This window comes from Leopardus geoffroyi, chromosome E2 (genome assembly GCF_018350155.1).
Source record: "Leopardus geoffroyi isolate Oge1 chromosome E2, O.geoffroyi_Oge1_pat1.0, whole genome shotgun sequence".
NCBI classification, from domain to species: Eukaryota; Metazoa; Chordata; class Mammalia; order Carnivora; family Felidae; genus Leopardus; species Leopardus geoffroyi.
Genome location: NC_059335.1, coordinates 43243354 through 43268627, shown reverse-complemented (window position 1 = coordinate 43268627; position 25274 = coordinate 43243354). Strand labels below are relative to the sequence as shown.

Below are 25274 nucleotides of genomic sequence, written 5' to 3'. Positions count from 1 at the left end.
AAAAAACATACTCTTCATCAGTTACTCTGAAGCCATTTTTGTGATTTTGAGTAACTGTCTCCCCAACTTTTAGTTGATTTATACCTGACAATTTTGCAGAGTGTTCTTCTTACTCTGTTATTTAACTATGTGTTTTGAAACCCATTTCTCTTTGAGATAATCTTTGAAAGTGACCCTGTACAAAGCTAGACCTGTCTGAAGATTTCTGGATCATGCAGGACCTTATAAGTCATACTGAAGAATCAGGACTTTGTGAAGTGTTTTGTTTGTTTGTTTGTTTTAAGGATCCATTTTATTTTATTTTATTTATTATTATTATTATTTTATTTTATTTTTTTTAGAGAATGCAAATGGGTGAGAGGGACAGAGGGAGAGAGAGAGAATCTTAAGCAGGCTCCACACTGAGCTTGGAGCCTGACGAGGGGCTCAATCCCACAACCCTGGGATCATGACCTGAGCCAAAATCAAGAGTCGGACACTCAACCAACTGAGCTACCCAGGCAGGTGCTATTTAAGAATCTGGACTTTATAGAGGCGCTTGGGTGGCTCAGTCAGTTAAGCTTCCGACTTCAGCTCATGTCATGATCTCACGGTTCGTGAGTTCGAGCCCCGCGTCTGGCTCTGTGCTGACAGCTCAGAGCCTGGAGCCTGCTTCGGCTTCTGTGTCTCCCTCTCTCTCTCTCTACCCCTCCTCAACTCGTTCTCTCTCTCTCTCTCTCTCTCTCTCTCTCTCTCTCAAAAGTAAATAAACAAAAAAATTTTTTTAAAGAATCCAGACTTTATAGTGAGTCCAGTGAGAAGTCAAAAAAGGTTTAAAAAGGAAGGAAGTGATGTGATCCCATTTGCATTTTAGAAAGATCTCTTTACAATATGAGGATTAGTTGAAGGAAGGAAAGGATGGAAGGAAGAGAGATAAAGTAGAAGTTGTTGCAGTCATCCAGGTGAGTGGTACTCAGGGCTAGACTAGGGCAGTGACAGAGGGGATAACAATGAAGGGATGGATTTAAGAGGTAATAAAGAGATAGGATCAATAAGACTTGATGAATTACTTGTACGGGTAAGAGAATAGAGAAGTTATGGATGATGGCCAGCTTTCTGGGCTAAAGAATTGAGTTGATGATAGTAACATTCCATAAGAGAGAGAATATGGAAAGAAAATGTTTGAGTGAGGGTTTATGATAATTATTAAATGCTGACCATATATACTTGGCTAGGCACTTAAAACTGGACCTCATTTGGGGCACCTGAGTGGCTCAGCCAGTTGAGCGTCTGTCTTTGGCTCAGAGTGTGATTTTATAGTTGGTGGATTTGAGCCCCACATCGGGCTCTGTGCTGATAGCTCAGAGCCTGGAGCCTGCTTTGGATTCTATGTCTCCTGCTCTCTGCCCCTCCCCCACTCACACTCTGTCTCTCAAAAATGAATAAATGTTTAAAAACAATTAAAAAAAACACTTGACCTCATTTAATCTTCAGAAGACCCTGGGAGCTAAATAGCATTAGGCCTGTTTTACCCATGAAAAGGGTTGCATAAGAACTGGTGAAGCCAGAATTTGAACTCAGGTATCTCGGAAGCCTTCACTTCAGGTGCTCTCACCATCTCACTTTACTCTTTCTGTTCAGATTTAGTCATGTGGGGTGTGTGGGTTATGGAAACTATAGAACATCAGTGTATATTCAGGAGTAAAATATGTGGATGTGAAACTCTGGAGGGAAATCTGGGCTTATTCTGCAGATTTGGGAGTCCCTGGTATACTGATAAAGCTTTGGACATGAGTGGAAAGAGTACGTGGAACAAGAAGAAAAGAAGACACCTATGACTTGAACCTCAAAAACCTCAGGATTGGAGGAGCTGGGAACCCCAAAAGTGGCACTCAGAAATGGACCAGAAAGGTGGGAGGATGTTGTGGATGGGGAGGAAAGAGATGTATATCCCTAGTACTTGGAGTTACTAAAGGAACACCATGTCTCCTTTAAACTGTAAATAGGTTGGGGCATCTGGGTAGCTCAGTCGGTTAAGCGTCTGACTCTTGGTTTTGGCTTGGGTCATGATCTCTTGGTTCATGGGTTTGAGCCCCCCATTGGGCTCTGCGCTGACAGTACAGAGTCTGCTTGGGATTCTCTCTGCCACTCCCCGCTTGCTCTCTCTCTCTCTCTCTCTCTCTCTCTCTCTCAAAATAAATAAACTTAAAAAAAACTGAAAATAGGTGGACTCTGATCTGTGAGGAGATGCAAATGAAGCAGTGTTATTGTGGATTAAAGTAGAACAGCAAAGTTGTGTGTTTGGATAAAACTTCTTAAAATTTAGGATTTGTGGTGAGCAAGATCAGTGGTAAGGTTTTTAAAAGATAGTTGGAAGACTAAGGGAATGTAAAGTGTTTATAAAATTATTATTTAAAATAGGGCGCCTGGATGGCTCAGTTGGTTAAGCGGCCGACTTCGGCTCAGGTCACCATCTTGCAGTCCGTGAGTTCGAGCCCCACGTCGGGCTCTGTGCTGACAGCTCAGAGCCTGGAGCCTGTTTCAGATTCTGTGTCTCCCTCTCTCAGACCCTCCCCTGTTCATGCTCTGTCTCTCTCTGTCTCAAAAATTAAGAAAAACAAAACAAAACAAAACAAAAACGTTAAAATGGTACAGCCCCAATGGGAAACAGTATGGTGGTTCCTCAAAAACTTAAAAATCTACCGTATGATCTAGCAATTCTACTTCGGGGTATAAATGCAAAAGAATTGAAAGCGGGATCTTGAAGACGTATTTGAACACCCATGTTCATAGCCGCATTATCTGTTGTGGCTAAAATACAGAAGCAACCCAAGTGTCTGAACAGATGAATGGATAAGTAAAATGTGGTATATACATATGGAATGGAATATTATTTGAATTTAAAAGGGGAGGAAGTTCTGACACATGCTAAAACATGGATGAACTTTGAGGACATTATGCTAAGTGAAATAAGCCAATCACAAAAAAACAAACACTGTGACTCCCCTTCTATGAGGTACCTAGCATAGTCAGAGTCATAGAGACAGAAAGTAGAATGGTTAGAGCACCTGGCTGCTGTCAGTAGAGCATATGACTCTTGATCTTGGGGTAATAGGGTCTTGGGTTTGAAGCCCATGTTGGGTGTACAGATTACTTAAAAAAAAAAAAAAAGAAAAGAAAAAAAAAATATATATATATACATACACACAGTGACTAGGGAGAGGGACTGGAAAGAGGAGTTACTGTTTAATGAGTATAGAGTTTCAGTTTTGCAAGATGAAAAGTTTTGGAGGTAGGTGGTGGTGATGGTTGCACAATATGAATGTATCACTGAACCTGTACACTTAAAAATAGTTAAGATGGGGCACCTGGGGGGCTCAGTAAATTAAGTGTCTGACTCTTGATCTCAGCTCAGGTTATGATCTCAGGGTTGTGAGTTCAAGCCCTGTGTTGGGCTCTGCACTGGGTGTGGAGCCTACTTAAATTAAAATTTGGGGCACCTGGGTGGCTCAGTCAGTTGAACATCCGACTCTTGATTTTGTCTCAGGTCATGATCGTGCAGTTTGTGGGTTCGAGCCCCATGTTGGGCTCTGCACTGACAGAGCGGAACCTGCTTGGGATTCTCTCTCCATCTCTGTCCCTCCCCTGCTCGTTCTCCGTCTCTCTTATTCTTCCTCTCTCTCTCTGTGTCAAAATAAATAAACATTTAAAAAGTTAAAATTTAAAAAATGTGTTAAGGGGTGCCTGGGTGGCTTAGTTGGGTTAGCATCCGACTTGATTTCAGCTCAGGTCATGATCTCATAGTCATGAGATCGAGCCCCTTGTGGGGCTCCCCACTGAGCATGGAGCCTGCTTAAGATTCTCTCTCCCCCCTGGCCCTACTCCACTCCCCAACTTGTGCTTGCTTGCTCGCTCGCTCTCTCAATCTCTCTCTCTAAAAAAAAAAAAAAAAAAGTTTAAGATGGTAAATTTTATGTGTATTTTACCACACACAAAAAAAGAATTTAATTTACTATGACAAGAAAATGACAGTGACACAGCTTCATCCCTTTATATGACTCAGTGGGTATGGAGTTACCATTGACCTAACACACAGCCAGAGTGGGTACCACTGGTTTAGCAGAGGGGCTGCTGTATGGGGAAACCTGATACCCTAAGCACACCTAAATCTCATCTTGGTTTCCAAGAAGACTTTTGTTTGTTTGTTATTTCATTTAATAACCCTTGTGATCAGAAGGAAAAATTCCACAGTAAGACATATTCATTGTATAAAATTTGGCAATGTTTGAAAAACAAAATTCATCCATAATCTCATAATTTAAGTAATCATTATTAAATTCAGGTGTATTCTGGTCCTTCTAGTGTCATGTGTGAAATATATTTACAGATAATATTATAGATATCCTTATATGTTTTCATTCATATATATTTATTTTTTTCTGTGCTTTAAAAAAATGGATATCATACTTCACATATTGTTTTGTTTTCCCTCTTTTCAGTGAACATATGGTGATGTCTTGCAGGTCATTGAGGGCTTTCTATCCCCTTGGTTTTCAATGACTGCATAGTGTTATTTATCTTACCCATTACTGTTATTCAGCATCTAGATTGTTTCCCAGTTTTTCACCTATCATAGCCAATGTTGGAGTGAATATCCTTATACAAAAAATACCATTTTAAACTTCCTGTTACTGTTATTGCCAGTTTGGTAGTTGAAAAAAAATTTTTGTTTGTTTCTAGTGAACGTTCTCTATGCTTGCTACCATAAACTTTTAAATTATAATCTGCACAGCACTTAGGTAGTTCTCTTCCAACTTGTATTGGTTTTTGTTTCCCACTCCTCTTTTCCTTTTTCTAATCTAATATCATAGAATCATGAACTTTTACAGTTAAGGCCCTGATGGTTAAATGATTGGACCAGAGTCACACAAAACATTAAGTAACAGAACAGAGATTTAACCCAGCTTTACTCATTTTTCATTTTTCTTCCTTTCAGTAGATGTATATTGCTAATATCCTTAAGTCTCCATGGGAAAAGCTTTTGCAGCTTTTCATTTTGGAGCAGTATTTCATTTGTGCTTTTGTGGCAGAGAACTTGTTGCTTCCAAATAAGTCCAGAAGATAGCCTCGGCTGAGTATGCCATCCACTAATAGCCAGTATAATGCTTGCTGTTCCAGGAGCCATGTTTGACCAGGACTGTGGGAAGGTCGTATTCATGCTGGAGGCTCTTGTGAGGAGATGAGTTGGTGAACAGAGAAGCCGGCATGAAGATGCTCCCAGGAGTGGGCGTGTTTGGGACCGGCAGCTCTGCCCGGGTTCTGGTCCCACTGCTGAGGGCAGAAGGGTTCACCGTGGAGGCCCTGTGGGGGAAGACTGAGGAGGAAGCAAAGCAGCTTGCCGAGGAGATGAACATCACCTTCTACACCAGCCGTACCGATGATGTCTTGCTGCATCAAGACGTGGATCTTGTGTGCATCAATATCCCCCCTCCACTCACCCGGCAAATATCTGTGAAGGCTCTAGGTACGGATAGTCAGACGATAGCAAGGGTAGGATGTATCTCCCTCTGGGTGGTGTCTTGTGTGTCACTGTTCTCCTCTTGGGCCTCTGTGGTCCTTCTTGGGCTTTGGTCTGCAGGTAATGGTACTCTGGGACAACACTCACCCTTAAAGCCGTCCTGGGGAGGGCACACTGGGGGTGTTACAGCTGTGGAAAGAAATGCTCCAGGCTTACCTGCCTCCCATAAGTAACTCCCTGAGCAAAAATGAAGCATATGCCAAGAGTTGTCTTGTCACAGGGACCAGAGATCATTACATTTCATGCAATGTAAAGTTGGCCTGTTTGAAGTCGGAGTTCAAAGACTTGGGCAATGGGAAATTGTGACTGATGTATTTGTTCTTCCATTTCCGTGGCACGTAGCACCTCAGAAAGGATGGAGAGGAGGGTGTAACGAGGCTGCCATTTCCCATGTTTTGCCAGTCCTTCACTAGATTGAGTGCACACCCTTCCTGCCACATTTTGCAATCTTGTGTTCCAGAAGTCAGGAAGGCCCTCGGACAGTGCTGGGCTTCCCTGACAGGATCCACAGGACAGCCAGCTCACATGTCTGCCCCCTTGGGAAGCCAAGGCAGTATAGGGCTTGCTGAGCTGTTCTCCTGCAATTCCTGTTGGGCATCTCTTCCCAGTCAACTCCGGGCGACCTTTTCTCTTTTTCTAATGTAAATCAGAATCTAATTTAGTAGGAAAACAAGCCAGTAAATAGTCATCCAGCATGTTTGTTGTTGTTGTTGTTGCTGTTTGGTGTTTGTTTTTTTAATGCCTTCTAGGTGCCAGGCACTGTCCTGATGTCATTCAGGACATTCAAAGCAGTGTTGAATCAGAGCCCTCCCTGTCTTCAGATTTCACAGTTCAGTTGGAGAGACTAGAGATAACACACATTACAAAGTAAATGAGACAATTCAGGTAGCATATAATTAATTGACAGAGAAATTATTTAATGAAGATGATAGGAGCAAAATATTTCTCTGATGCAGTCAGAGATCTCTGGGCCCAGAAACTGGTATGCCACTAGGCTTGACCACTCCTCCTGGACACTACCATGATGGAGAGTCCAAGCCACTGCTACTTGTTTCCCTTGTTCTGAGGAGAAGAGGATGTCTGTCACCTCTTGCCTAATGCATTGGTAAGGACAAACGTTCATTGGAGTGAGTAAGAACATGAGTGTCTGGTTGTTGATTTGGGGGCATGTACATTTTGGCCAAAAATTGTAGATGGTTTGTCTTTTCCAGAGAGCACTCTAAGGATATGTGACACTGGAGCTATTCACTAGACACTAGATTCTTAGGAGGGCAAGTAATGGCTTTCAGATTGAGTTTAGAAGTAGGCCTATGCCAACACTTTAACAGAAGGCTAATTCAGGGGGATCAAGCTATTGTGGTCACTTGACTTCCTGCCATCCCTGTGACATGAATACAGGCTGGTGATGCCAGGTGTATCCAGAGGCAGAGTTCTAGAGGCTCTCAGTCTGCTTATATATTAGGGTTCTCACAGAGACCGTTGCCAAGCTGTGTAGGAAGAAAGAGGAAATCCTAAGTTCTTTGGCTACAAGCCTGCTGTTTTCTGGTTCCTGGTATAGGAAAGCACCAGACTTTGGATCTTTTAATACAAATAGGAAGGACAGGAATGACCAGAGGCTTCTGGAATCTTATGTCCCAGCCCTCAGTGAAGCAGGGTCATCTGTCTTCTCACTCTCAGGAGGAAGAGGGTGTGAATGAGTCCTTGGTCTGTTCTTATAGACACACAGTCCCAGGGTCAAGTTGGTGGGACTGGGAGAGCCATGTCAGCTGGACCTGCCTTGAGGCACTGCCCACTCAAACCCCAAAGGAGTCACTGAGCATACTGTGACCATGAAGTTTACTTCCTGTGAACAAAGAGGTGCTCTGGGGCACTTCACTCCTGGGTAATCTGGAGAATATGAGCTGGAGAAAAGATTGCAGCTTGAAATTTGTTCACCCTCCAAAAAATCTGAGCTAATAAGCACTCAGCATTCATGCTTTTCCCACTCCCTGGAGACAAAAATCAGTTCCCAGCTTCTCTGATCTCTCCTTTGGCTTCCTAGCAGGAATGCTAGATAACTTTAAAAAAAAAAATTTTTTTTAATGTTTATTTATTTCTGAGGAGACAGAGACAGAATGTGAGGGGGTTAGGGGCAGAGAGAGAGAAAGACACAGAATCCGAAGCAGGCTCCAGGCTCCGAGCTGTTAGCACAGAGCCCGACACGGGGCTCGAACTCACTAGCTGTGAGATCATGACCTGAGCTGAAGTTGGACATAACCGGCTGAGCCACCCAGGTACCCCGGGAATGCTAGATAACTTAAATATGTCTTTCAAGATAACCCAGGTCCTCCTAAAGTTAAAGACCCTGTGCGGCTGGCCTTGCAGGAGCCTGTTTAAGATGGCCTTTAGCTCCCCTACTGATAATACTACTGAGTCTTAAGTTAAAAAGCATCCCTGTTGTTTGGGCTCAAAATGGGAGGTCTCTCCCCTTTCCCTGACCTCTCATGACATGGAACAGAAATTTCCTTATCCTGGTTTTACCGTCACCAAACTCCCAGGAGCCACAAAAGTCCTTTTCCCCCTTGCCCACCTCCTTTCTGCCCCATGCTGCAGTGTCCACCCCAATTCCTACAGTGAATAGTTAACAGCAGGTAGTTTCTGGGTTGGCCAGAGCTACAGCCCTCAGATGAGGTGTTTGTGTCTGAGAATCTAATTTCCTCATTACTTTCCTGGTCAGCTCTATGTGTTCTGCACTCAGGTGGCCAATTTGTCACCCAGTATGGTGATTCTCCAGTCCCTAATCCTAAAATCTCACATGTGTAAGGAAGCATTAGAGATTCTCCGAGAGCAGATCATGATAACAGTCAGGGGCTATTCTCCCCGAAGGGCCCCCTCCTGCAAGACCCCAGTGTAAGGACCTCTTCTTCCCTTGGTTTGGCACCCACTACTTCTTTGGAGGTATTAACATAGGGAACCACCCCAAGCTCTCAGGAGTATCCCAGGTATTGTTGTCTTGTGACTGCTCATACCCTCATGAGCTTTCATCTTAAAACATCTTAAAAATACTGATCCTTTCTGCTTCCTAAAACAGAAGCTGCCCAGTTCTAGCTCTCTTCGGGGCTTTTTCTAAGGCTTTTTTTGCTCTCTTAGTCCATCCCACTTATAGTATACTCGGAACAGGCATGAGAGCATAAGGGTTAATTTTACTTTCTTTCCCTTCCTACCAGAGCCAAACATTTTCTGGCCTTTTGACTACACTAAATTGTTGGATCAGTGTTTTTAGAGAACAATCTTTGGGAAATCTTAGAGCCCTTTCTGCAATTGCAACTGAGAGTACAGAGCCCATCCCCTAGAGTATAGATTAAATACTTTTGCCCAAAGCTGGTGATCTACTAAATGTATGAAGGTACACAAGCATGTCCTCTCTCCAGCCCATCTGTATTAGGCAGTGTTCTTCAGAGAAACAGAACCAATGAGGGTATATATAGAGAGAAAGGAATTTATTTTAAAGAATCCTCTCGTGATTGTAGGAGTTGACAAATTTGAAATCCACAGGGTAAGACAACAGGATGGAAATTCCAACAAGAGCTGATGTTGCAAACTTGAGTCTGAAGGCAGAATTCCTTCCTCTCCATGGAACCCCAGTCTTTTGAGGCCTTCAACTGATTAGATAAAGTCCACCCACATTGTGGAGAGTGATCTGATGTACTCAAAATATACTGGTTTAAATGCTAATCACATCTAGGGGCTCCTGGGTGGTTCATTTGGTTAAGCATCTGACTTCAGCTCAGTTCATGATCTTATGGTTCGTGAGTTTGAGTCCCGCATCGGGTGAGCTCAAGCCCTGCTTTGGGTGAACACAAGCCCTGCTTCTCTCTCTCTCTCTCCCTCTCCCCCTTGTGGGTTTTTCTCTCTCTCCTTCTTTCTCCACCTTCACTCACTTGTGCCATCTCTCTCTCTCAATTAAAAAAAAATAAAATAGGGGCACCTGCGTGGCTCAGTTAGTTGAGCATCTGGCTTTCGCTCAGGTCGTGATCTCACAATTCATAAATTGGAGCCCCGCGTCGGGCTTTGTGCTGACGGCTCCGAACTTGGAGCCTGCTTCGGATTCTGTGTCTCCCTCTCGCTCTCTGCCTCTCTCTCTCTTTCTCTCAAAAAATAAACATTAAAGAAGTTTTTAAATAAATGCTATTTACATCTAAAAAATACCTTCATAGCAATGTCCAGACTGGTATTTGATGGACACCACAGCCTAGCTGGGTTGGCACATAAAATTACAGATTTTTTAAAAAATTTTTAATGTTTATTTATTTTTGAGAGAGAGACAGAGCGTGAGTGGGGGAGGGGCAGAGAGAGAGGGAGACACAGAATCTGAAGCAGGCTCCAGGCTCCAAGCTGTCAGCACAGAGCCTGACACAGGACTCAAACTCACCAGCTGTGAGATCATGACCTGAGCAGAAGTTGGTCGCTCAACCGACTGAGCCATCCAGGCACCCCATAAAATTACATATTATACCTCCTCTCTTTACTTGCCATTCCTGGTTTGTACCTTCTACCTCTACTCCTTTCATTTTCCCTTAAGAATTTACTCTTCATTCTGCAGTCTATAGCTTGTTCTCCAGTCCCAGTCACCAGGTACCATTTTTATCCAACCTGTTGCCTTTCCTCTACTCTTGTCCCAGGCCACCATCTGATACAGGAGGCTTTTCTGAGTTCATGTGCCTTCAAGAAAATATTTTTTCCTTCATTGTAAATCCCTTGGAACTTTGAGACTTTTTGGTGTGTTTTATTCTCAGGTATTGGGAAGAATGTGGTTTGTGAGAAGGCAGCAACTTCGGTGGATGCATTCCGGATGGTGACAGCCTCGCGCTACTACCCACAGCTGATGAGTCTGGTGGGGAATGTGCTGCGCTTTCTGCCTGCCTTTGTGCGCATGAAGCAGCTGATCGCGGAGCACTACGTGGGCGCGGTAATGATCTGCGATGCACGCATCTACTCAGGCAGCCTGCTCAGCCCCAACTATGGCTGGATCTGCGACGAGCTTATGGGTGGTGGGGGCCTGCACACCATGGGCACCTACATCGTGGACCTGCTGACCCACCTGACTGGCCGGAGAGCTGAGAAGGTGCATGGGCTGCTCAAGACCTTTGTGAGGCAGAATGCAGCCATCCGTGGCATCCGACATGTCACCAGTGATGACTTCTGCTTCTTCCAGATGCTCATGGGTGGAGGCGTGTGCAGCACGGTAACACTTAACTTCAACATGCCAGGTGCCTTTGTGCACGAGGTCATGGTGGTGGGCTCTGCAGGACGCCTTGTTGCCAGAGGAGCTGACCTGTATGGGCAAAAGAACTCTGCCACACAAGAGGAGCTGCTCCTGAGAGACTCACTGGCTGTGGGTGCAGGGCTGCCCGAGCAGGGGCCCCAGGATGTTCCACTGCTCTACCTGAAGGGCATGGTCTACATGGTGCAGGCCCTGCGCCAGTCCTTCCAGGGGCAGGGGGACCGCCGCACGTGGGACCACATCCCTGTTTCCATGGCCGCGTCGTTCGAGGATGGGCTGTACATGCAGAGTGTGGTGGATGCCATCAAAAGGTCGAGCAGATCTGGGGAGTGGGAGGCCGTGGAAGTGATGACGGAAGAACCTGACGCCAACCAGAACCTATGCGAAGCTCTCCAACGGAATAACCTGTGAGCCTGCACATGGGCTCCCTGCCATGGGGCAGAAGGGATGGGAAGGGACCAGAAGGATGAGACAGGAGGTCTTGGCCATTGCATACATAGTGTATTTCATTTCATGAGTCAACTTGGGCAGGGTCCAGGTGAAGCCCAAGGTGGCCTTGGGAAAACACCCCCTCCAATGCTCAGACTTGGAGGGTGGTGGTATAGCTGAGGGCTAGCAGCTCCCACAGTGTAGCCAAGTAGAGCTGCCCCCAGGTCTCTGCATAGTCATGCTGGTGAGCAGAGCCAGCAAAAGCTTGACTTGGAGGCTGCTTCAGCCTATTTGTGGCCCTAACTAGGTGAGAAAGCACAGCAAGGACCCAGCTTGGCTGATTCCTCAGGCCTGAGGGAAAACGACAAGAAGCCTTGTTTTCATGCCCTTCCTGGGCTAGAGCATCTCAGGAATGGTGAGGGCAGCAAGCCATCCCTCAGGGATCCGTACCTGCCCTCCTTTCCATATGCCCAGGCCTTTCCAGCCTCCAGGCTGCCCCTTCCCTGGCAGGGAGGAGTGGGTTCTTCATTGGGTGAGCTCTCAGGAGCTATTGACCTGGGACAAAGGGTCCCTGATTTGGTGGAGAGGAGACAGGGAGAGTTCTGGAATATCTGATAAATATTAATAAATCAGAAAGTCTGACACTATGGCAATTGGTTGTTTGGTAAGTTCTGTTTCTTTAATAATGAGAGGCTTGTTTATTGTAGTTTGTTTATATTTTTCTCTCTCCTTGTGGCCACAGCAGATCTGGCCTGCCCTGGATCCATCATGGTCTGGTGGGCATATTCCCTTGTGACAGAATCTCAGGAGTCCTCCAAGGAAAAGTCTTTTCTCAGGGAACAAGACTCAAGACTTCCTTAACCTCAAGACTTCCCTGACCTGGTAGGCAGGTCAGGGAGATAGGGAGAGTTTAAGGCCTTCCCGGGCTGGAGGTCAGGAAGAGTTCTGTTCCTACAACCATGGATTTGGCTCCGGGAAACCCTGGGAGAGGGGAGGTGAGAAGTGGTTCCGGGGAGCCTGGATGCACTGCCCTTGGAGTAGGTACAGCCTAACGCTGCCTGACCTAGATAGGTAGTCACCAACCATGCTTTTTATTAACTATTCTACACTGGGACTGCCTTTTAACGAAGTCAATCAGAGGTGAGGTGGGTCGGGGGTTCGGGGAAGTGGACACACACACCCCCTTCGTTTCCTCTGCCAGCCTGCCAGGATTAAGCCTAGACTGAACTCTTCCCTTCTCTAAACTTCACTCTCTCTGCCTTGCCCTGGGCTCCTTGCCAGAGAGAGAAAGGCTCAGGGAAATCTCCCTCTTCTTGGCACCCTTTCTAGAAGTCAGTAGGCCTATTTTCCTGTGTGTGGTCCTGATTTAAAACTTTGTCGGGGCGCCTGGGTGGTGCAGTCGGTTAAGCGTCCGACTTCAGCCAGGTCACGATCTCGCGGTCCGTGAGTTCGAGCCCCGCGTCGGGCTCTGGGCGATGGCTCAGAGCCTGGAGCCTGTTTCCAATTCTGTGTCTCCCTCTCTCTCTGCCCCTCCCCCGTTCATGCTCTCTCTCTGTCCCAAAAATAAATAAACGTTGAAAAAAAAAAAATTAAAAAAAAAAAAAAAACTTTGTCCTTGTGAGCTAAAATAACAGTGACTAGTGCTGGGGAGTGTGCTTACTGAATGCTCCTCCCCCGGAGACACTTCACACATATTTCATTTGATATCCAAACCACTCTGTGAAGTCCTACTATTAATATTCTCGTTATTCAGATCATGAAACTGAGGCAGAGAGGGGCAAAGTTACTTGCCTCCTGTAAGTTAAAAGTGATGGAGCCAAGGAGGAGCATGATCAGGGTCATCTGACTACAGAGACTGACCCTGACCTACTCTTTCCCCAGCACTTAAAGATCTCAGAGACTGAGGGGCGCCTGGGTGGCGCAGTCGGTTAAGCGTCCGACTTCAGCCAGGTCACGATCTCACGGCCCGTGAGTTCGAGCCCTGCGTCGGGCTCTGGGCTGATGGCTCAGAGCCTGGAGCCTGTTTCCGATTCTGTGTCTCCCTCTCTCTCTGCCCCTCCCCCGTTCATGCTCTGTCTCTCTCTGTCCCAAAAATAAATAAACGTTGAAAAAAAAAAAATTAAAAAAAAAAAAAAAAAGATCTCAGAGACTGAGTGCCCAGACATTGCCCCTCCCCATTGCCCCTCCCCGCTCAGGTCCTGCCCTCCAGGTTACTGCCTTCTCTGTGCAGCAGAAATCTGTCTGCCCTCAACTAGGAGAAGGAAGGACTACAGAGAGCCCTGCGAGGCAGGATGCTGGTAGAGTTCAGAGAGGCTGTTCCCTTCCTCCTGACTCCAGGTCAGTCCCTCTGTGTGTTACTAGGAAGATGGGATCCCTCCTAAATTGGGGGATTTACTAAGAAAGCTCATGCACCTTTCCCAGTTGTACCTGACTCAGGTTTACTGCCCCAGTGGCACTTCTTAGGTTTTATAGGGCTCTACAACAAACCCCTTGTTGACAAAGACAGGTTCCCAGAAGCCCTAGGGCAGAGTGCAGTGGGCTTGGTGCACAGCTACTTTTGTGAGGGCCCTGGGGTCCTCTGTTGGTACTCGCTAGAGCCTAGGTCCATGGCCATCCTTCAGACATCTTTACCATTATAAATTTCATGGGTTGGTCCTGGGGAGGAGATGTACCTTAAAATGGCCCAGGTGCCTGTGGCCTAGGAAGTCAGCAGGGTTCTGGCCCTCAGGATGGACTGTGCCTGCACATGGATTCAGGCTTGTCCTGCACCGCCCCCTCCTGGAGGAAAGCAGCATCACCTCCCAGGTCCTGTTTCCTAAATTTCAGGATCTTCCTGGAGTCAGAGTGAATGAAGTTTTTCCAGGCTTCTGAAAATGGAGTTTGTTTTTCCTCTCTCTAACAACAACCAGAAAATAACTTACTTTTTTTTTTTTTTTTTTTTTGCTTTTATTTGCATTTATTTTATGCAGAATTTACTCCCAGGCCATAAGTTTTGTTACTTCAGTTTCTTCTGGGGTACCTTTTTTTTCTGTGCAACTTCCTCTTCTGGTTTAGGAACAATCTGTTTTTTGTTTTTGTTTTTCAGTAAGGATCATCTCAATGTGGCAGGGAGAGCTCATGTATGGATTAATCTGACCACGAGCCCTGTAAGTTCTTTGCCACATCTTGGGGGCTTTATTCACCTGGATGTGCTCAATGACCAGAGAATCTACATCTAAACCCTTAAGTTCAGCATTACTCTCTGCATTTTTAAGCATGTGCAATAAAAATTCAGCACTCTTTTTGGCCACCAACCCTGTGTCCAGCCCCACTGTTTGGCCTGGGTACAGCTACCAACTCCACCATTGTAGCGACAGAATGGCACACACTGCTTCTGCAAAGTGACATCTTTCAGATACTTGGTGGCTTTTCGGATATATTACCCTTGATTACCTGGGAAGTTTCACATGTGTTCTTAAAGTGACACAATTTTGTTGGCATGATTTTGTCAGGTTTTCCAGGTCAAGTGAACAGCGAACCATTTTCAGAGATCACCTCAGGCCGCTTACAGGAAGAGCCAGAAAAGAACTTTCAAAATACTTTTTGCTTATTTCTCAACCCCCCAACCAAATGTAGGCCTCATACTCACTCAGACTCAGCAGTCTCCTCACCTCCCTGTCCCCAGTCTCCTTTCCTCATTCTGCCCTTCTCACTGCTGCCCACATGACCTCTCCAAAATATCAGGCCAAGATCCCTCCTTGCCTGCACCCCTTCTCATCACTCCCAGACTTGTCTAACCTGGTCTCCTGATGTCCATGCCTCTGCTTCAGCCATGCTAAATGGCCCTCCTGAGTGAGGCTGACGTCTTCTATACTAGCAAGGCTTTGTGTCTGGTGTATCCCCTGCTTGGAAAGCCACCCAAACCTCCTTCAAGAGTCAGCTGAAGGGCTGCCTCTTCATTGCTTCCCTAGGCAAAACAGCAGTCCCAACGCCCACACCCACCTCAAGGTCCCACAGCCTTGGTCCTCTGCTCTTCTGTGATACCTGTCTCCTTGCATCCTACTCAGCATTTCCCCCTTAGATTGAGCTTCTAGGAACAATAGTAGTTACTTGTTCCTTTCTGTGGCTATTGTCACCCACCCTGCTTTAGGAAAACTTATCAGGTAATAGACCTGCAAATATAGATCAGTTCTTTGCTGGTTACTGAGTATTTCCTGTGCCACTTGTTGGAAGAGAGGAACAGAGTTTCCTTGTCAGTGCTGGCCTGGGTCAGGCCTTAGCCAGAGTTTTCAGGGCCACAAATCTACAGGGTTCAGGAAAGTGTGCTGCCTCCCTGGTGCCCAGGGTGTGATTTCATGTAAGGCCACTTCTCTCCAGGTCTCTCCTCCCTCATCCATAAAGTGAGGCAGTCAACTCAGTTATGTGAAGAGTCCTTTACCTCTGAGAAATTCCAAAGAATCCATGCTCATCCCTATGGACAAGATTTGGTCTGCATGGTCCCTGTGGACAGTATCTTCTGGGGTGGTTCAGTCACTAACCAGGGAAACGTATTGGCAAAAATGTCCTGACCCCATGACGTGCCCTGTAGTCTTGCCACCAGGCCAGTGAGCTTCCAAGTGATTCCTAAACATAGAAGCAGCCTGGGATGATGCGCATTTTCTTCCTACTTCTATCTGGGCTTGCCCACCCTATCCCTTCCAATGACCTTGCCAAACCAGTATTCGAGGGGCCCTGCACATGGTTCTGGACTTTGGATGCCCTCAGCCTTTCAGATCCTGACCTGCCCTCTGCGACTTCCTCAGCTCCCCACCTCGGTCTCCTTATCTTTGTGTCTTTTATGGGGGCTCTCCACTAGATGGGTGCAATGCAATGATGTATGCCCTTGGGGAGTTCACAACCTAGTTCCAAGAACAGTTCTAACCCACAACGGCAGTAATATGTAAATGCTATGACATAGGGCAACACTGGGTACTGCCTGGCTCAGCACGAAGTAAAGTGCCCGAGTCTTCAAGGTAAGAGTGCACTAGTCAGGTGGAGGGGTAAAGGAATGAAGGCACTTTAGGCAGGAGAAGGCCCATGTGCACAGTGAAAGTAAGAAAGTTGTGGCTGGTCAGGGACTTATAGAAGCCACTGAAAAGTTATGTTTTGTTTTGTTTTTTAAGTTTATATATTTTGAGAGAGAGAGCAGGGGAGGGGCAAAGAGAGAGGTAGAATTCCCAGCAGGCTCCGCACTATCAGCCTGGAGCCCGATGTGGGGCTCGAACTCCCAAACCGCAAGATCAACCACGAGATCATAACCTGAGCTGAAATCAAGAGTCAGATGCTTAACTGACTGAGTCACCCAGGCGCCCCGCCACTGGAAAGTTTTTAAGGCACTTGGAGCAAGAGGAGCAACATGCCAGGGAGAAGCAACACCGTCAGGTTCAGGTGTGTGTGTACCAGGATCAGTGGGGTGAATTGGTTGGGGAAGGAACCACAGGCAGAGAAACTAGTGAGCTCTCACCTGGGAATAACAGTGTCCCAAGGCAAAAGTGCTGACTATGAGATACGAAAGGTTCTCAATCTAGAGGGCACATTCACCAGCCTTGATGCCTGATTAGCTTGTAGGAGTCAATGAGCAAAGAACAGGATGGGGTCTGGGGTGACACCCAGGATTTTGGCTTGAACAGTTGTGTAGATGAGACACAGGAGGGAAAGCAGATTGGAGGGAGGAGAAGTTACTCATTTAATTTTAAATTCTTTATGTTTAAGGTATCTGAGGTACGTTCAGGAGGATGAGGAGGTGGCACAATATGAGGGTTTCCAAAGTGGCCAAACTGGATAATTTCAGTTATCCAGTGGCTTGGCTGCAGGGCTCCAGGAGAACATTCACATCCACCACCACCCCCTGGCTGCTAGGAAAAAGTCACAGATGCCTCTGTTGGCAGGGCCACTCTGGGGGCAAAGTCTGGTCCAGCTGTAGTCCCCAGTATGTGGAAAACATTCCAAAGACACCACTCTTGGGGCAGGCAAATGAACTCTTGACACCTCGTTGGGAGATCCCAAGTATTGATCCCCTGAGGTCAGACCAAATGCAGGCCCCTTCCCTGGAAGACAGGGAGCAAAGCCAAGCACCTGCTTCCTGTGACCTGACAGTCCCTTTCCTTTTTCCGCCTCGTTTCTCCCTTATCACCTCCCTCTGCATCCCCACTGTTACCCTATCTGACCTTCAGGTTCATGTGAAGAGCCTTTAAATGCACAGAACTAGGCCCCACCCCTGCAGATTCTGATTCAGTTATGTCTGGGATAGTGCCCAAGAACCTGTATGTTTGTCAAGTTCTTGGATGATCCAGGTGACCAATCAGGCTTCACACCCTGCACCCACCTTCCCAGCCTCTCTTCAGCCATCTATTTTGGGAAATCATGAAGTCTGAGAAAAGGAAAAATGTTTATTTTCAGTAAGTCCAAGGCCCCAAGTAGGGAGAAGGGCCAAATTTTCCCCTCCTCCTGAGGCCTAGGCTGCTGCTCTGGTTTGGGCTTGGGAGAAGGGGAGACTCCAGTGGAGGCGGGAAAGTCACTTGTACTGAGGAGAGAGTGGAGGTACAAGTGGGGCGGCACAAACACTCAGCATCTTATCAATGTCCACCTGGGTTGACTTATCCACCTCAGCCTTGAGGCGGCCACTGATCCCCAACTTGGGCAAACACCCTGGCTCTTCTCCAACCTCCTCTCCCAGGGGAGCCAGTGCATGGGTGGGGGACACGAATGTACTGGGGCAGGGCAGAGTGAGGCCTGACCCCAGCTCACCTGTCACGGGCAGCAAAGCCTGCAGTTGCTCCACACCTGCCTCCTCGGGGACCAGGGCCAACTCCAACTCAGGCTCCACGTCCACCTCAGCCTCCCTGTCCCCCTCCCCTGCCTGATTCAGCTCAGGATTGCAATAGTTGATGTACTGGTACAGGGGCCGCAGGCGCTGGGCCTTTCCTGCAAACAGCCAGGGCAGGGCAGGGGCTGGAGCACCAAGCTGTGCCATGACAGGGGTCGATCAGGCAGGAGAAAAAGGGAGGGCCCAGGGGCTGCCACTCACGCTCCAGCCCCAAGGTCTCTGGAGGTGCAGACACTGTGCTGGCCACAGCTGGGAGCACTGGAGCTCCCAGACTCTTGCGCTTCTTGGCTTTTTTGTGCTGTTTGGCAGATGGTGAGGGCTCAGTCTGGCTACCCTCTGGCTCCTCCCTCTGCGGTGGCAGCCCCTGTGGCATCTCAGCTTCAGCTTTGGGATGGACTTGGTGGCTAGGCCCTGGGAGGCTGGGGGGACAGGAGGCCTAAGGAGCCAGCCTCCAGCTTTGGCTCCTGTGCCCTGACCATAGGGAATAACCCTGCCTATCCACCACCCCCGGCCCAGATTCTTGTCCCTTTCCTGGTCAGCGAGGCTCTGGGCTGGACAGGGAACTAAAGCTCATGTGAGCTTAGTACCCTACAAGGCCTGAGACCCCTCCTCTGGATGCTCCCTATGCCAGGGTTCCTCAGGGACAGAAGGAGTGAGGAGTGATGGTGGTGGCAGGAGATAAGGATGCACTATGTAAGAGTGCAGGATTTAGGGATCCTGCTGGAGTGTGAGCCCACCCTTCCCACCAGCCCTATAGCTCCTTCCCTCTGAAAGCCCCCTCACTTGACTGGCTTCCTCTTCGGACCAGGACTGGGCCTCACAATGGAGGCCATAGGCCTGGGAGGGCCTCTCTCCTCTAGTGACTCCACCTCTGGCTTGAGCCTCTCTTCCTTCAGCTTGAGTCGTTCCTCCTGGAGCTCTGGCTCTGAGACTTGGACTGTTGGGCACTTGTCTTCACCCAGGGTCTGGCAAGCCTCATAGTGTGGTACCAGGCACTGGTCTGCCATCACTGGACACTAAGGGTGACACATAGGTAACTGGTCACCAGGCAAAGGACACAGGGATCAGTAATTAGACACCCGAGGAGGAGCTTGTCCCGGCATTTAGGGGGGCCTCGCACAGAGTCTGGCCTCCCAGAGCGCCGCGGACAGTCGCTTGGAGACCACAGCCTGACGGTCACCTCGGAGGTCTAAGCGTGGCCGCCAGGCGACTCTACGAGCTGTGCCTGCCCCGCGGCCGTCCTCTCCTGGGACCCTGACCGCCTCTCGACCCCTGCTGAAGCTACGGCTGCGCAGGGTCAGTACCTCCTCGACGGTTGCTTTCGGGGAGCGGAGCGAGGTGCCGGACCTGTGGACCTGGCGCTGACCCCAGAGACCGGCCGGGCGGCGAGGGCAGGCGGGTGAAAAGGGTGCCTGACCGTGGCTCTGCCCCACTCTCCAAAGCTGGAACTACAAGCCCCAGAAGGCTTTGCGCCAGGGGGCCTTGGCCTCTGACCTCAGGGACGGAAATTATTGTTGCCCGGCAACAGCAAGCCCGTCGGGTCGCAGCAGTCGGCGGCAAAACTGCTCCGGTGAGCCCCCTGTCAGAGTGTTGCGGGGAAGGGGTCGCGAACGAAGCAGGGAAGTGGGTTAGGAGAGGAGGCGGCAAGCGCTTTGCGGGGTGAGACGGCGGGGCAGGTGCAGGGAATGGAGGGGCACCGTTGGGGTCAGGGTCTGGGTCCAGAATCCGGGAGGAGGCACGGGGCTGGGAAAGGGGCCAGGGGCCGGAAATGTGCAGCTCAGCAGGCCTCGGTACACCGTTGCAGGGTGACGAAGGCGGCATGTGCGAGGGCCCGTCCCGTATCTCGGGGCCAATCCCCCCAGACCCTACGCTCTTCCCTGACTACTACCGGCGGCCGGCCTCGGGTGAGTTAGGGGGTGGCACGGCTGGGTGAGGCCCCAGTGAGGGTCTGGCTCTGATCCACCACTGAGCCCCGCGCTCAGCCCCATCTGGCTTCTCAGCCCAAGGACGCCTTGAGGGAAACGCGCTGAAGCTGGACCTGGTCACTTCGGACCTCGAATTGGACGCCACACCTCCGCGCGGTCCCCGCATAGGTCCTGGAGCCAGACAGATCCTGAACCGTGGCAGGCATGGCATCGGAGGAGTGCTGCTGCAATTTGGGGGCATCTCCCTAAGCCCAGGGGCCTCTTCCAAGAGTAAGTTCGGATACAAGGGGCAATGAAGCTAGTACGATGAGGTCAAACGCTGAGATCAAAAGCGTTGCTTCTCCTTGCTAGATTCTGGGCTCAGGGTTTGCCTCTCTGAGTGTCAGTTTCCCCAACTATGAAAGGAGGGGGAAATGCGCTACTTCCTCAAAGAAGAGGACTGAATGCAGTAGTGCCTGGGAAACCCAAGCTCAGCTTAATGAATTCATGCATCAGCAAAACGTGGTCTGTTGAGTGCCTACTGTGTGCCCTCTTTATAGGTGCTAGAAAAACAGTAAACAAGTAAAGAGATGGCTATGATAGACAAAATGATTAATGGTGTACTTCACAATAAAAATGTAGAAAATAATCAGGGACAGAAGAAGGTAATGACTATGTCAGGAAGGGAACAAAGTGATGAGGCAGAGTATGTGTATACTGTTTTAGATGGAGAGGTCATGGAGATCTTTCTGTAGGAGGCAAGGTGTGGGCCTTTGTGTGAACTGATGGGAGTTGGATCTCATGGGCTGTATGTAGGGCAGAGTCTGGCAACATCTTTTTCCCAGGGAAGGACCCTAAAGACTATGAGAAGGAGAACCTGAAGCGGATCAGAGAGATTCAGAAGCGCTTCCGTGAGCAGGAGCGCAGCCGGGAGCAGGGCCAGCCCAGGCCGCTGAAGGCTCTGTGGCGTTCACCCAAATATGACAAGGTGGAGTCCCGGGTCAAGGCCCAGCTGCAGGTACCTGCCTTGGAGAGCCAGAAGCATTGTTCATCTTGTTGACCAACAAGCAGTTATACTCTGATCTGAGTTATGGAGATGAAAATCACAGGGAACTAGGGAAACAGGGGCTAAGAGATAGCCGGCCTGCTGCAGAGTCGGGCTGGGGGCTTCCTCAGGAGTGGTGATGGCTTGGGTCATCCTGCGGGGCAAATAGGTATTAGGCAAGGGGAGAATTGAAGAGAACCATTCTAGTGAGATGGAACCTCACAGATAGAAGTCCTAAGACCAGAGGGAGTATGCGCAGTGGGATGTTATGTTCAGATCAATGTGAAGGGAGAAGAGCATGAGGTTAGGCTAAGAAGTCAGCTGGACCCACATCATTTAAAAAAAAAATTTTTTTTTCAACCTTTATTTCTAAGGGCAGTGAGAAGGGCAAGTGCAGGGGTATGGTGGTGGATTGTCTTGGGTAGATAGTACCATTTCTCTGTCCAGGGTTCTCAGAAGGAGGAGCAGAATTGAGAAAAGAGACAATAAGGTCATATGTGAATTTGTTGAAGCTGAAGCATTTGTGGGATTCCCAGGGGGTAGGAGTGTGTCCAGGAAGCAGATGGAGAGTCAGGTCTGGATCTGAGGAGTGAGACCCAGGAGTTATTGAGCATTGGGCTGAGGACAATGATACCAGGGAAGTGACCCTGGATTTAATGGCTTGGAAGCCAGCAGTGAGTGACCTTGGTGGGGACAGAGCCAGGAGGCTTGGCAGGGAAAGAGAAAAAGAGAATGGTAGTCAAAAGCCAGGACTGAGGTAGAAGGAGGAATGGTTTGTTGTTTTCTTAAAGATGTGAGAGACACACATATTTAAATGCTCATGGATAGAAGTGCTTCTTCAAGAGGGAGGAGGCCCATAGGGCTAGATACAGAGAAATATCCTCACAGGCAGAAGGAACAGAAGCTCAGCTGTATGGCCAGCTTAAGACTCTGACCTCAGCCTGGCTGATTCCTCTGCTATGCCCTACCCTCCAGGAGCCCAGCCCAGCCTCTGGAACAGAGCCCACCCACTTCCTTCGTGCACACTCCCGCTGTGGCCCTGGGATCCCACCACCCCGTGCCCCCAGTCCTCAGCTAAACCCACCAGGCCCCAATGCTAAGGTGAGAGGATGTGTGGGGGTCGGGAGGTGGGGCAGGGATCTTGAGGGGTTCAGGAGCACAACACAGTACTGTCTGCCCCATCATGCTTGCCATGTCCTGCAGGGGCCAGGCCTGGATGTGGACTTCATTAGCCACAATGCCCGCACTGCCAAGAGGGCCCCCCGGCGGCATTCCCGCTCCCTGCAGGTCCTGGCACAAGTGCTGGAGCAGCAACGGCAAGCCCAAGAGCACTACAACACCACGCAGAAGGGTCACGTACCCCATTAGTAGGTCCCACTGCCCAACACCCAGGGTGAGGGGTTCCTGTGGAGGGTGGGAGAAAACCTACGCCCTGGGACCATCAACTCTGAGCCTGTGCATCCACAGCTTGTTGCAACGCAGGGATCTGTGGCGGAGGGAGGCTGAGGCCCGCCAGCATAGCCAGCCGGACCCTGCCATGCCCCCTGGTCACACTTGCATGCCTGAGAACCAGCGGCTGGAGACACTGAGCAATCTGCTCCAGAGTGAGTCCATAGGCAAGAGGTAGGGGGGTGTAGATGAGGAACCCACTGGGGACCACACACCCCTGCCCAACACTCACTCTTCCTGGATCCCTCATAGGCCAGAGCCAGTTGCTACGTGAGCTGGTGCTGCTGCCTGCTGGGGCAGACTCACTGAGGGCCCAGGGACACCATGCTGAGCTGGAACAGAAGCTGGTGCAGGTAGAGGAGGCCATCAAGATCTTTTCCCGCCCCAAGGTCTTTGTGAAGATGGATGTCTGAGCCCTTTTGTGGGGGCGCTTATGGGGGTCCTCAGTGAAGATTGCCACACAGTTGCAGAGGGCAGGATCAAGCCCCATCATAGAATGGGGGTCCAAAGACAGGAGCAGTGGTGTGGGCAGTATCCCCAGAGCACTCTTCCCAGCCACCGGTGGCTGTAGAAGGGCCAGCCCAGCCTCTTAATCCCTTTGTCAAAATTAAACCTTTTGTACACAATGGGGTTTGTTTCCATAAGAGCTTTTCTTACCCTAGAAATGCAAAGCCTGGTGTCCCTCCTGCTGCTCAACTGCTGGGAGGTCTCTCTGTTGTCCTTATCACTCCTGCCTCAGGTCCAGGGCAGGAGGCAAAATTGTTAGACCATGGAGGATGTTAGGGCTGGGACACAGAAAGACCATGACTGCATTTGTAGAAAACTTTTAATGTTCCCCAGACGAAGAGGCCCCTGCGAGCAAGCTAAAAACCCCCACTGAGGAAGTCCCTGCCATGTCTCAGCAGCCTGGAGTGGCAAGGGGCTGCATCCTTGCCTGTCAGAGGCTAAAGCCACTACCATCTCCTCTCATGCTACTTCCCCAGCCAGCGCTGGCCTGCTCTTGATCCAGGGAGGGCAGAGAGCTGCGGGCACTGGGAAGTAGGGGGCCCTGGCGCAGGTCCCAGCATGGAGGCCCTTGAGACAGCCCATTGGAACAGGGAGGCTGGCGGTTCTCAATGACCAGATCACTGCTGTCATCATCACTTTCGGCCTCAGCAGGCCCAGGCCCAGCAGAGGGAGGCCCTGTCAGACGACCAGAAGCCCCACGCACCACATTATTGTGCTGATTGGCTGGCTTGACAGTGACAATGAGGTTGTGGCTGTTGGCGACCATCATGTCCGTCACTTGGTCCAAGGTCTTCCCAGCGACCTCAATACCATTGACCTCGAGGATCTCATCACTGACTGCCAGCAGCCCTGTACTCTCAGCCAGGCCCCCTCGTACCAGGCGGGAGATGAAGATGCCTGGAACCCGTTCCAGGCCCTGGGGAGCTACACGTACACTCATGCCATCTCGGATGTAGAAACCAAGGGGACGGTCAGAGCCATGCTTGTGCAGCCGCACCCTTCGGTGTGTTTCAGGCAGTAGGTCCACATCTATGACTGAAGAAACCTGGCGGAAATCTTGGGGCAGGCTAATTAGCAGGGGTGGCCGGGTGCGCAGGGGTGCCACTGGCCGAAGTAGAAGCCCTTTCTTGCGCCGTTGCAGAGAGTTGGAGGCAAAGGCCAGGCCACTGGAGTCGGCTTCTGCTGCAGGAAAGGGGGAGGGGGGCGCTGAGATCAGAGACTCTGCTCTCCCACTTGAACCCTTTTCCATCAGGCCCAGGCCTGGGGAAAAGGGCACTGTAGCTATTTCCTACCACTTGGAGGTCAGGGCAAGGGCAGGGACTGCAGAGGGTGAAGCCTGGACGCCCTGGGCATGGACTAACCCTTGTAGACCTGCCCTGCTGTCCTACCCCACAGAGGCTGCCCACTGTACCCCATCCTCCTCACCCCGCTTCTGTACTAGCAGGCGCAGCGGTGGGGGCCCGCTGGCCAGGGCCCGGTGCAGGCTGTCGTCGTTGGTGAGGGGCAGTAGGTCGCCGTGAGCATCTGTATAGCCAAGCAGCACGTCCAGGCCCGGGATCTGGTGCACTGCACGCAGCAACCGCGAAAATTCTTGGAAGCCACTCACCGAAGCGCGGGGCAGCGCGAAGCGTCGGAACTCAGCATCAAACTGGAGGCAGGGGGTGGGTGAGAGGAGAGGTCAGCACGGAGCCCGTGCCCTTTCCCACCACAGGTCCGAGGGTGTTAGAGGTCGGAAAGGGCTGTCGCAACAGCTGCAGCCTTGCGCCCAGACCTCAGTTCCAGTACAAGGGACGCTGTCCAAGGTCTTCTCCCCGCCCTCCAGGTACCAAGGCCACAGGACTCTAGTGGCCGGCAGTGGAAAGGAGGACAGATGGAGGAAAGCGAGAGGAAAAGCCAGAGAATGGGACATGAATGATGGAGGCGAGAAAAAGGTGGTGGGGACTAAGGAGCCAGGAAAAGGGAGAATAAGGGAATTGGAAGCGCCTAGGGCCGAGGCCGGAGCCGGGACCAGAGGGGCCCTTACTTTGCTCTTCACCTCGACGATGTTGTCTGGACTGCGCGCCGGAGTCCTCTGCGGCCTGGCCATGGTGGGGCCGGGCGGGCTGGGGACGGTGCCCCAGGCGGCCCGCGGAGGCGCAGGTGCACAGACCCGGCCAGCCGGCCCGTGCTGCCCCGCCCCTGGCGGTAGCACTCGCCCCGCCCTCCCATCCTGACCATGACGTCAAGGGGGCAGCGACAGAGAGTGGAACGTGGAGTCTACGTTTCCTAGGAAACGG

At 49.9% G+C, this 25274-nt stretch overlaps 4 protein-coding genes and 1 long non-coding RNA gene across 10 annotated transcripts in view; 3 read left to right on the top strand and 2 right to left on the bottom strand.

The window, feature by feature from the left end:
* GFOD2 (glucose-fructose oxidoreductase domain containing 2) overlaps positions 1 to 11902 on the top strand; it is a 34613-nt gene extending 22711 nt beyond the window's left edge. The window contains exons 1-2 of one of the 2 annotated variants that reach the window (XM_045443173.1): positions 5158 to 5503; positions 10333 to 11902. In XM_045443173.1, coding sequence (XP_045299129.1) covers positions 5245 to 5503; positions 10333 to 11231 — 1158 coding nt within the window. In that variant the 5' untranslated portion in view covers positions 5158 to 5244 and the 3' untranslated portion in view covers positions 11232 to 11902. Of the gene's footprint in view, positions 1 to 5157; positions 5504 to 10332 lie in introns of those variants that run through there. The other variant, XM_045443172.1, reaches the window with a different exon arrangement.
* Positions 11903 to 13392: 1490 nt separating this feature from the next.
* On the top strand, positions 13393 to 24639 carry LOC123579323. The gene is made up of 3 exons (XR_006702722.1): positions 13393 to 14506; positions 19770 to 19791; positions 24627 to 24639. It is a non-coding gene; the product is annotated as an uncharacterized LOC123579323 (long non-coding RNA).
* On the bottom strand, positions 17643 to 19541 carry CE2H16orf86 (chromosome E2 C16orf86 homolog). 3 transcript variants are annotated; one of them, XM_045443181.1, is made up of 5 exons: positions 19398 to 19541; positions 18877 to 19109; positions 18295 to 18512; positions 18015 to 18218; positions 17643 to 17790 (listed from the first exon to the last, which is right to left on the bottom strand). In XM_045443181.1, exons 2-5 carry the CDS (start codon positions 19098 to 19100, stop codon positions 17663 to 17665), a joined length of 774 nt encoding a protein of 257 aa, XP_045299137.1. In that variant the 5' UTR covers positions 19101 to 19109; positions 19398 to 19541; the 3' UTR covers positions 17643 to 17662. The 3 variants fall into 3 exon arrangements, with proteins under 3 accessions (XP_045299137.1, XP_045299135.1, XP_045299136.1); XM_045443179.1 differs by having other exon boundaries at positions 17643 to 18218; positions 19398 to 19539; XM_045443180.1 differs by having other exon boundaries at positions 17643 to 18191; positions 19398 to 19538.
* ENKD1 (enkurin domain containing 1) lies at positions 19548 to 23117 on the top strand. Of its 2 annotated transcripts, none has more exons than XM_045443174.1 (8): positions 19548 to 19663; positions 19898 to 19997; positions 20094 to 20288; positions 20843 to 21015; positions 22018 to 22143; positions 22246 to 22409; positions 22510 to 22646; positions 22744 to 23117. In XM_045443174.1, the coding sequence occupies exons 2-8, from the start codon at positions 19913 to 19915 to the stop codon at positions 22902 to 22904; spliced, it is 1041 nt and encodes a 346-aa protein (XP_045299130.1). In that variant the 5' UTR covers positions 19548 to 19663; positions 19898 to 19912; the 3' UTR covers positions 22905 to 23117. The 2 variants fall into 2 exon arrangements, with proteins under 2 accessions (XP_045299130.1, XP_045299131.1); XM_045443175.1 differs by having other exon boundaries at positions 19627 to 19752.
* On the bottom strand, positions 23300 to 25224 carry PARD6A (par-6 family cell polarity regulator alpha). 2 transcript variants are annotated; one of them, XM_045443177.1, is made up of 3 exons: positions 25022 to 25224; positions 24424 to 24646; positions 23300 to 24180 (listed from the first exon to the last, which is right to left on the bottom strand). In XM_045443177.1, exons 1-3 carry the CDS (start codon positions 25082 to 25084, stop codon positions 23429 to 23431), a joined length of 1038 nt encoding a protein of 345 aa, XP_045299133.1. In that variant the 5' UTR covers positions 25085 to 25224; the 3' UTR covers positions 23300 to 23428. The 2 variants fall into 2 exon arrangements, with proteins under 2 accessions (XP_045299133.1, XP_045299134.1); XM_045443178.1 differs by having other exon boundaries at positions 23300 to 24177; positions 25022 to 25223.
* Positions 25225 to 25274: the final 50 nt, after the last annotated feature.

Excerpts from the sequence above, each read along its gene's own strand:
- CE2H16orf86 (XM_045443179.1), bottom strand. The coding sequence starts at position 19,100 with ATGGCAGACCAGTGCCTGGTACCACACTATGAGGCTTGCCAGACCCTG. Across the intron at positions 18,513-18,876 it reads CCGAAGAGGAAGCCAGTCAA|CCTCCCAGGGCCTAGCCACC; the intron begins GTGAGGGGGCTT and ends CTGTCCCCCCAG. Across the intron at positions 18,219-18,294 it reads AGAGACCTTGGGGCTGGAGC|CCCCTGCCCTGCCCTGGCTG; the intron begins GTGAGTGGCAGC and ends TTGGTGCTCCAG.
- ENKD1 (XM_045443174.1), top strand. The coding sequence starts at position 19,913 with ATGTGCGAGGGCCCGTCCCGTATCTCGGGGCCAATCCCCCCAGACCCT. Across the intron at positions 21,016-22,017 it reads GGGTCAAGGCCCAGCTGCAG|GAGCCCAGCCCAGCCTCTGG; the intron begins GTACCTGCCTTG and ends CCTACCCTCCAG. Across the intron at positions 22,410-22,509 it reads AAGGGTCACGTACCCCATTA|CTTGTTGCAACGCAGGGATC; the intron begins GTAGGTCCCACT and ends GTGCATCCACAG.
- PARD6A (XM_045443177.1), bottom strand. The coding sequence starts at position 25,084 with ATGGCCAGGCCGCAGAGGACTCCGGCGCGCAGTCCAGACAACATCGTC. Across the intron at positions 24,647-25,021 it reads TCGTCGAGGTGAAGAGCAAA|TTTGATGCTGAGTTCCGACG; the intron begins GTAAGGGCCCCT and ends CCCTGCCTCCAG. Across the intron at positions 24,181-24,423 it reads CCTGCTAGTACAGAAGCGGG|CAGAAGCCGACTCCAGTGGC; the intron begins GTGAGGAGGATG and ends CCTTTCCTGCAG.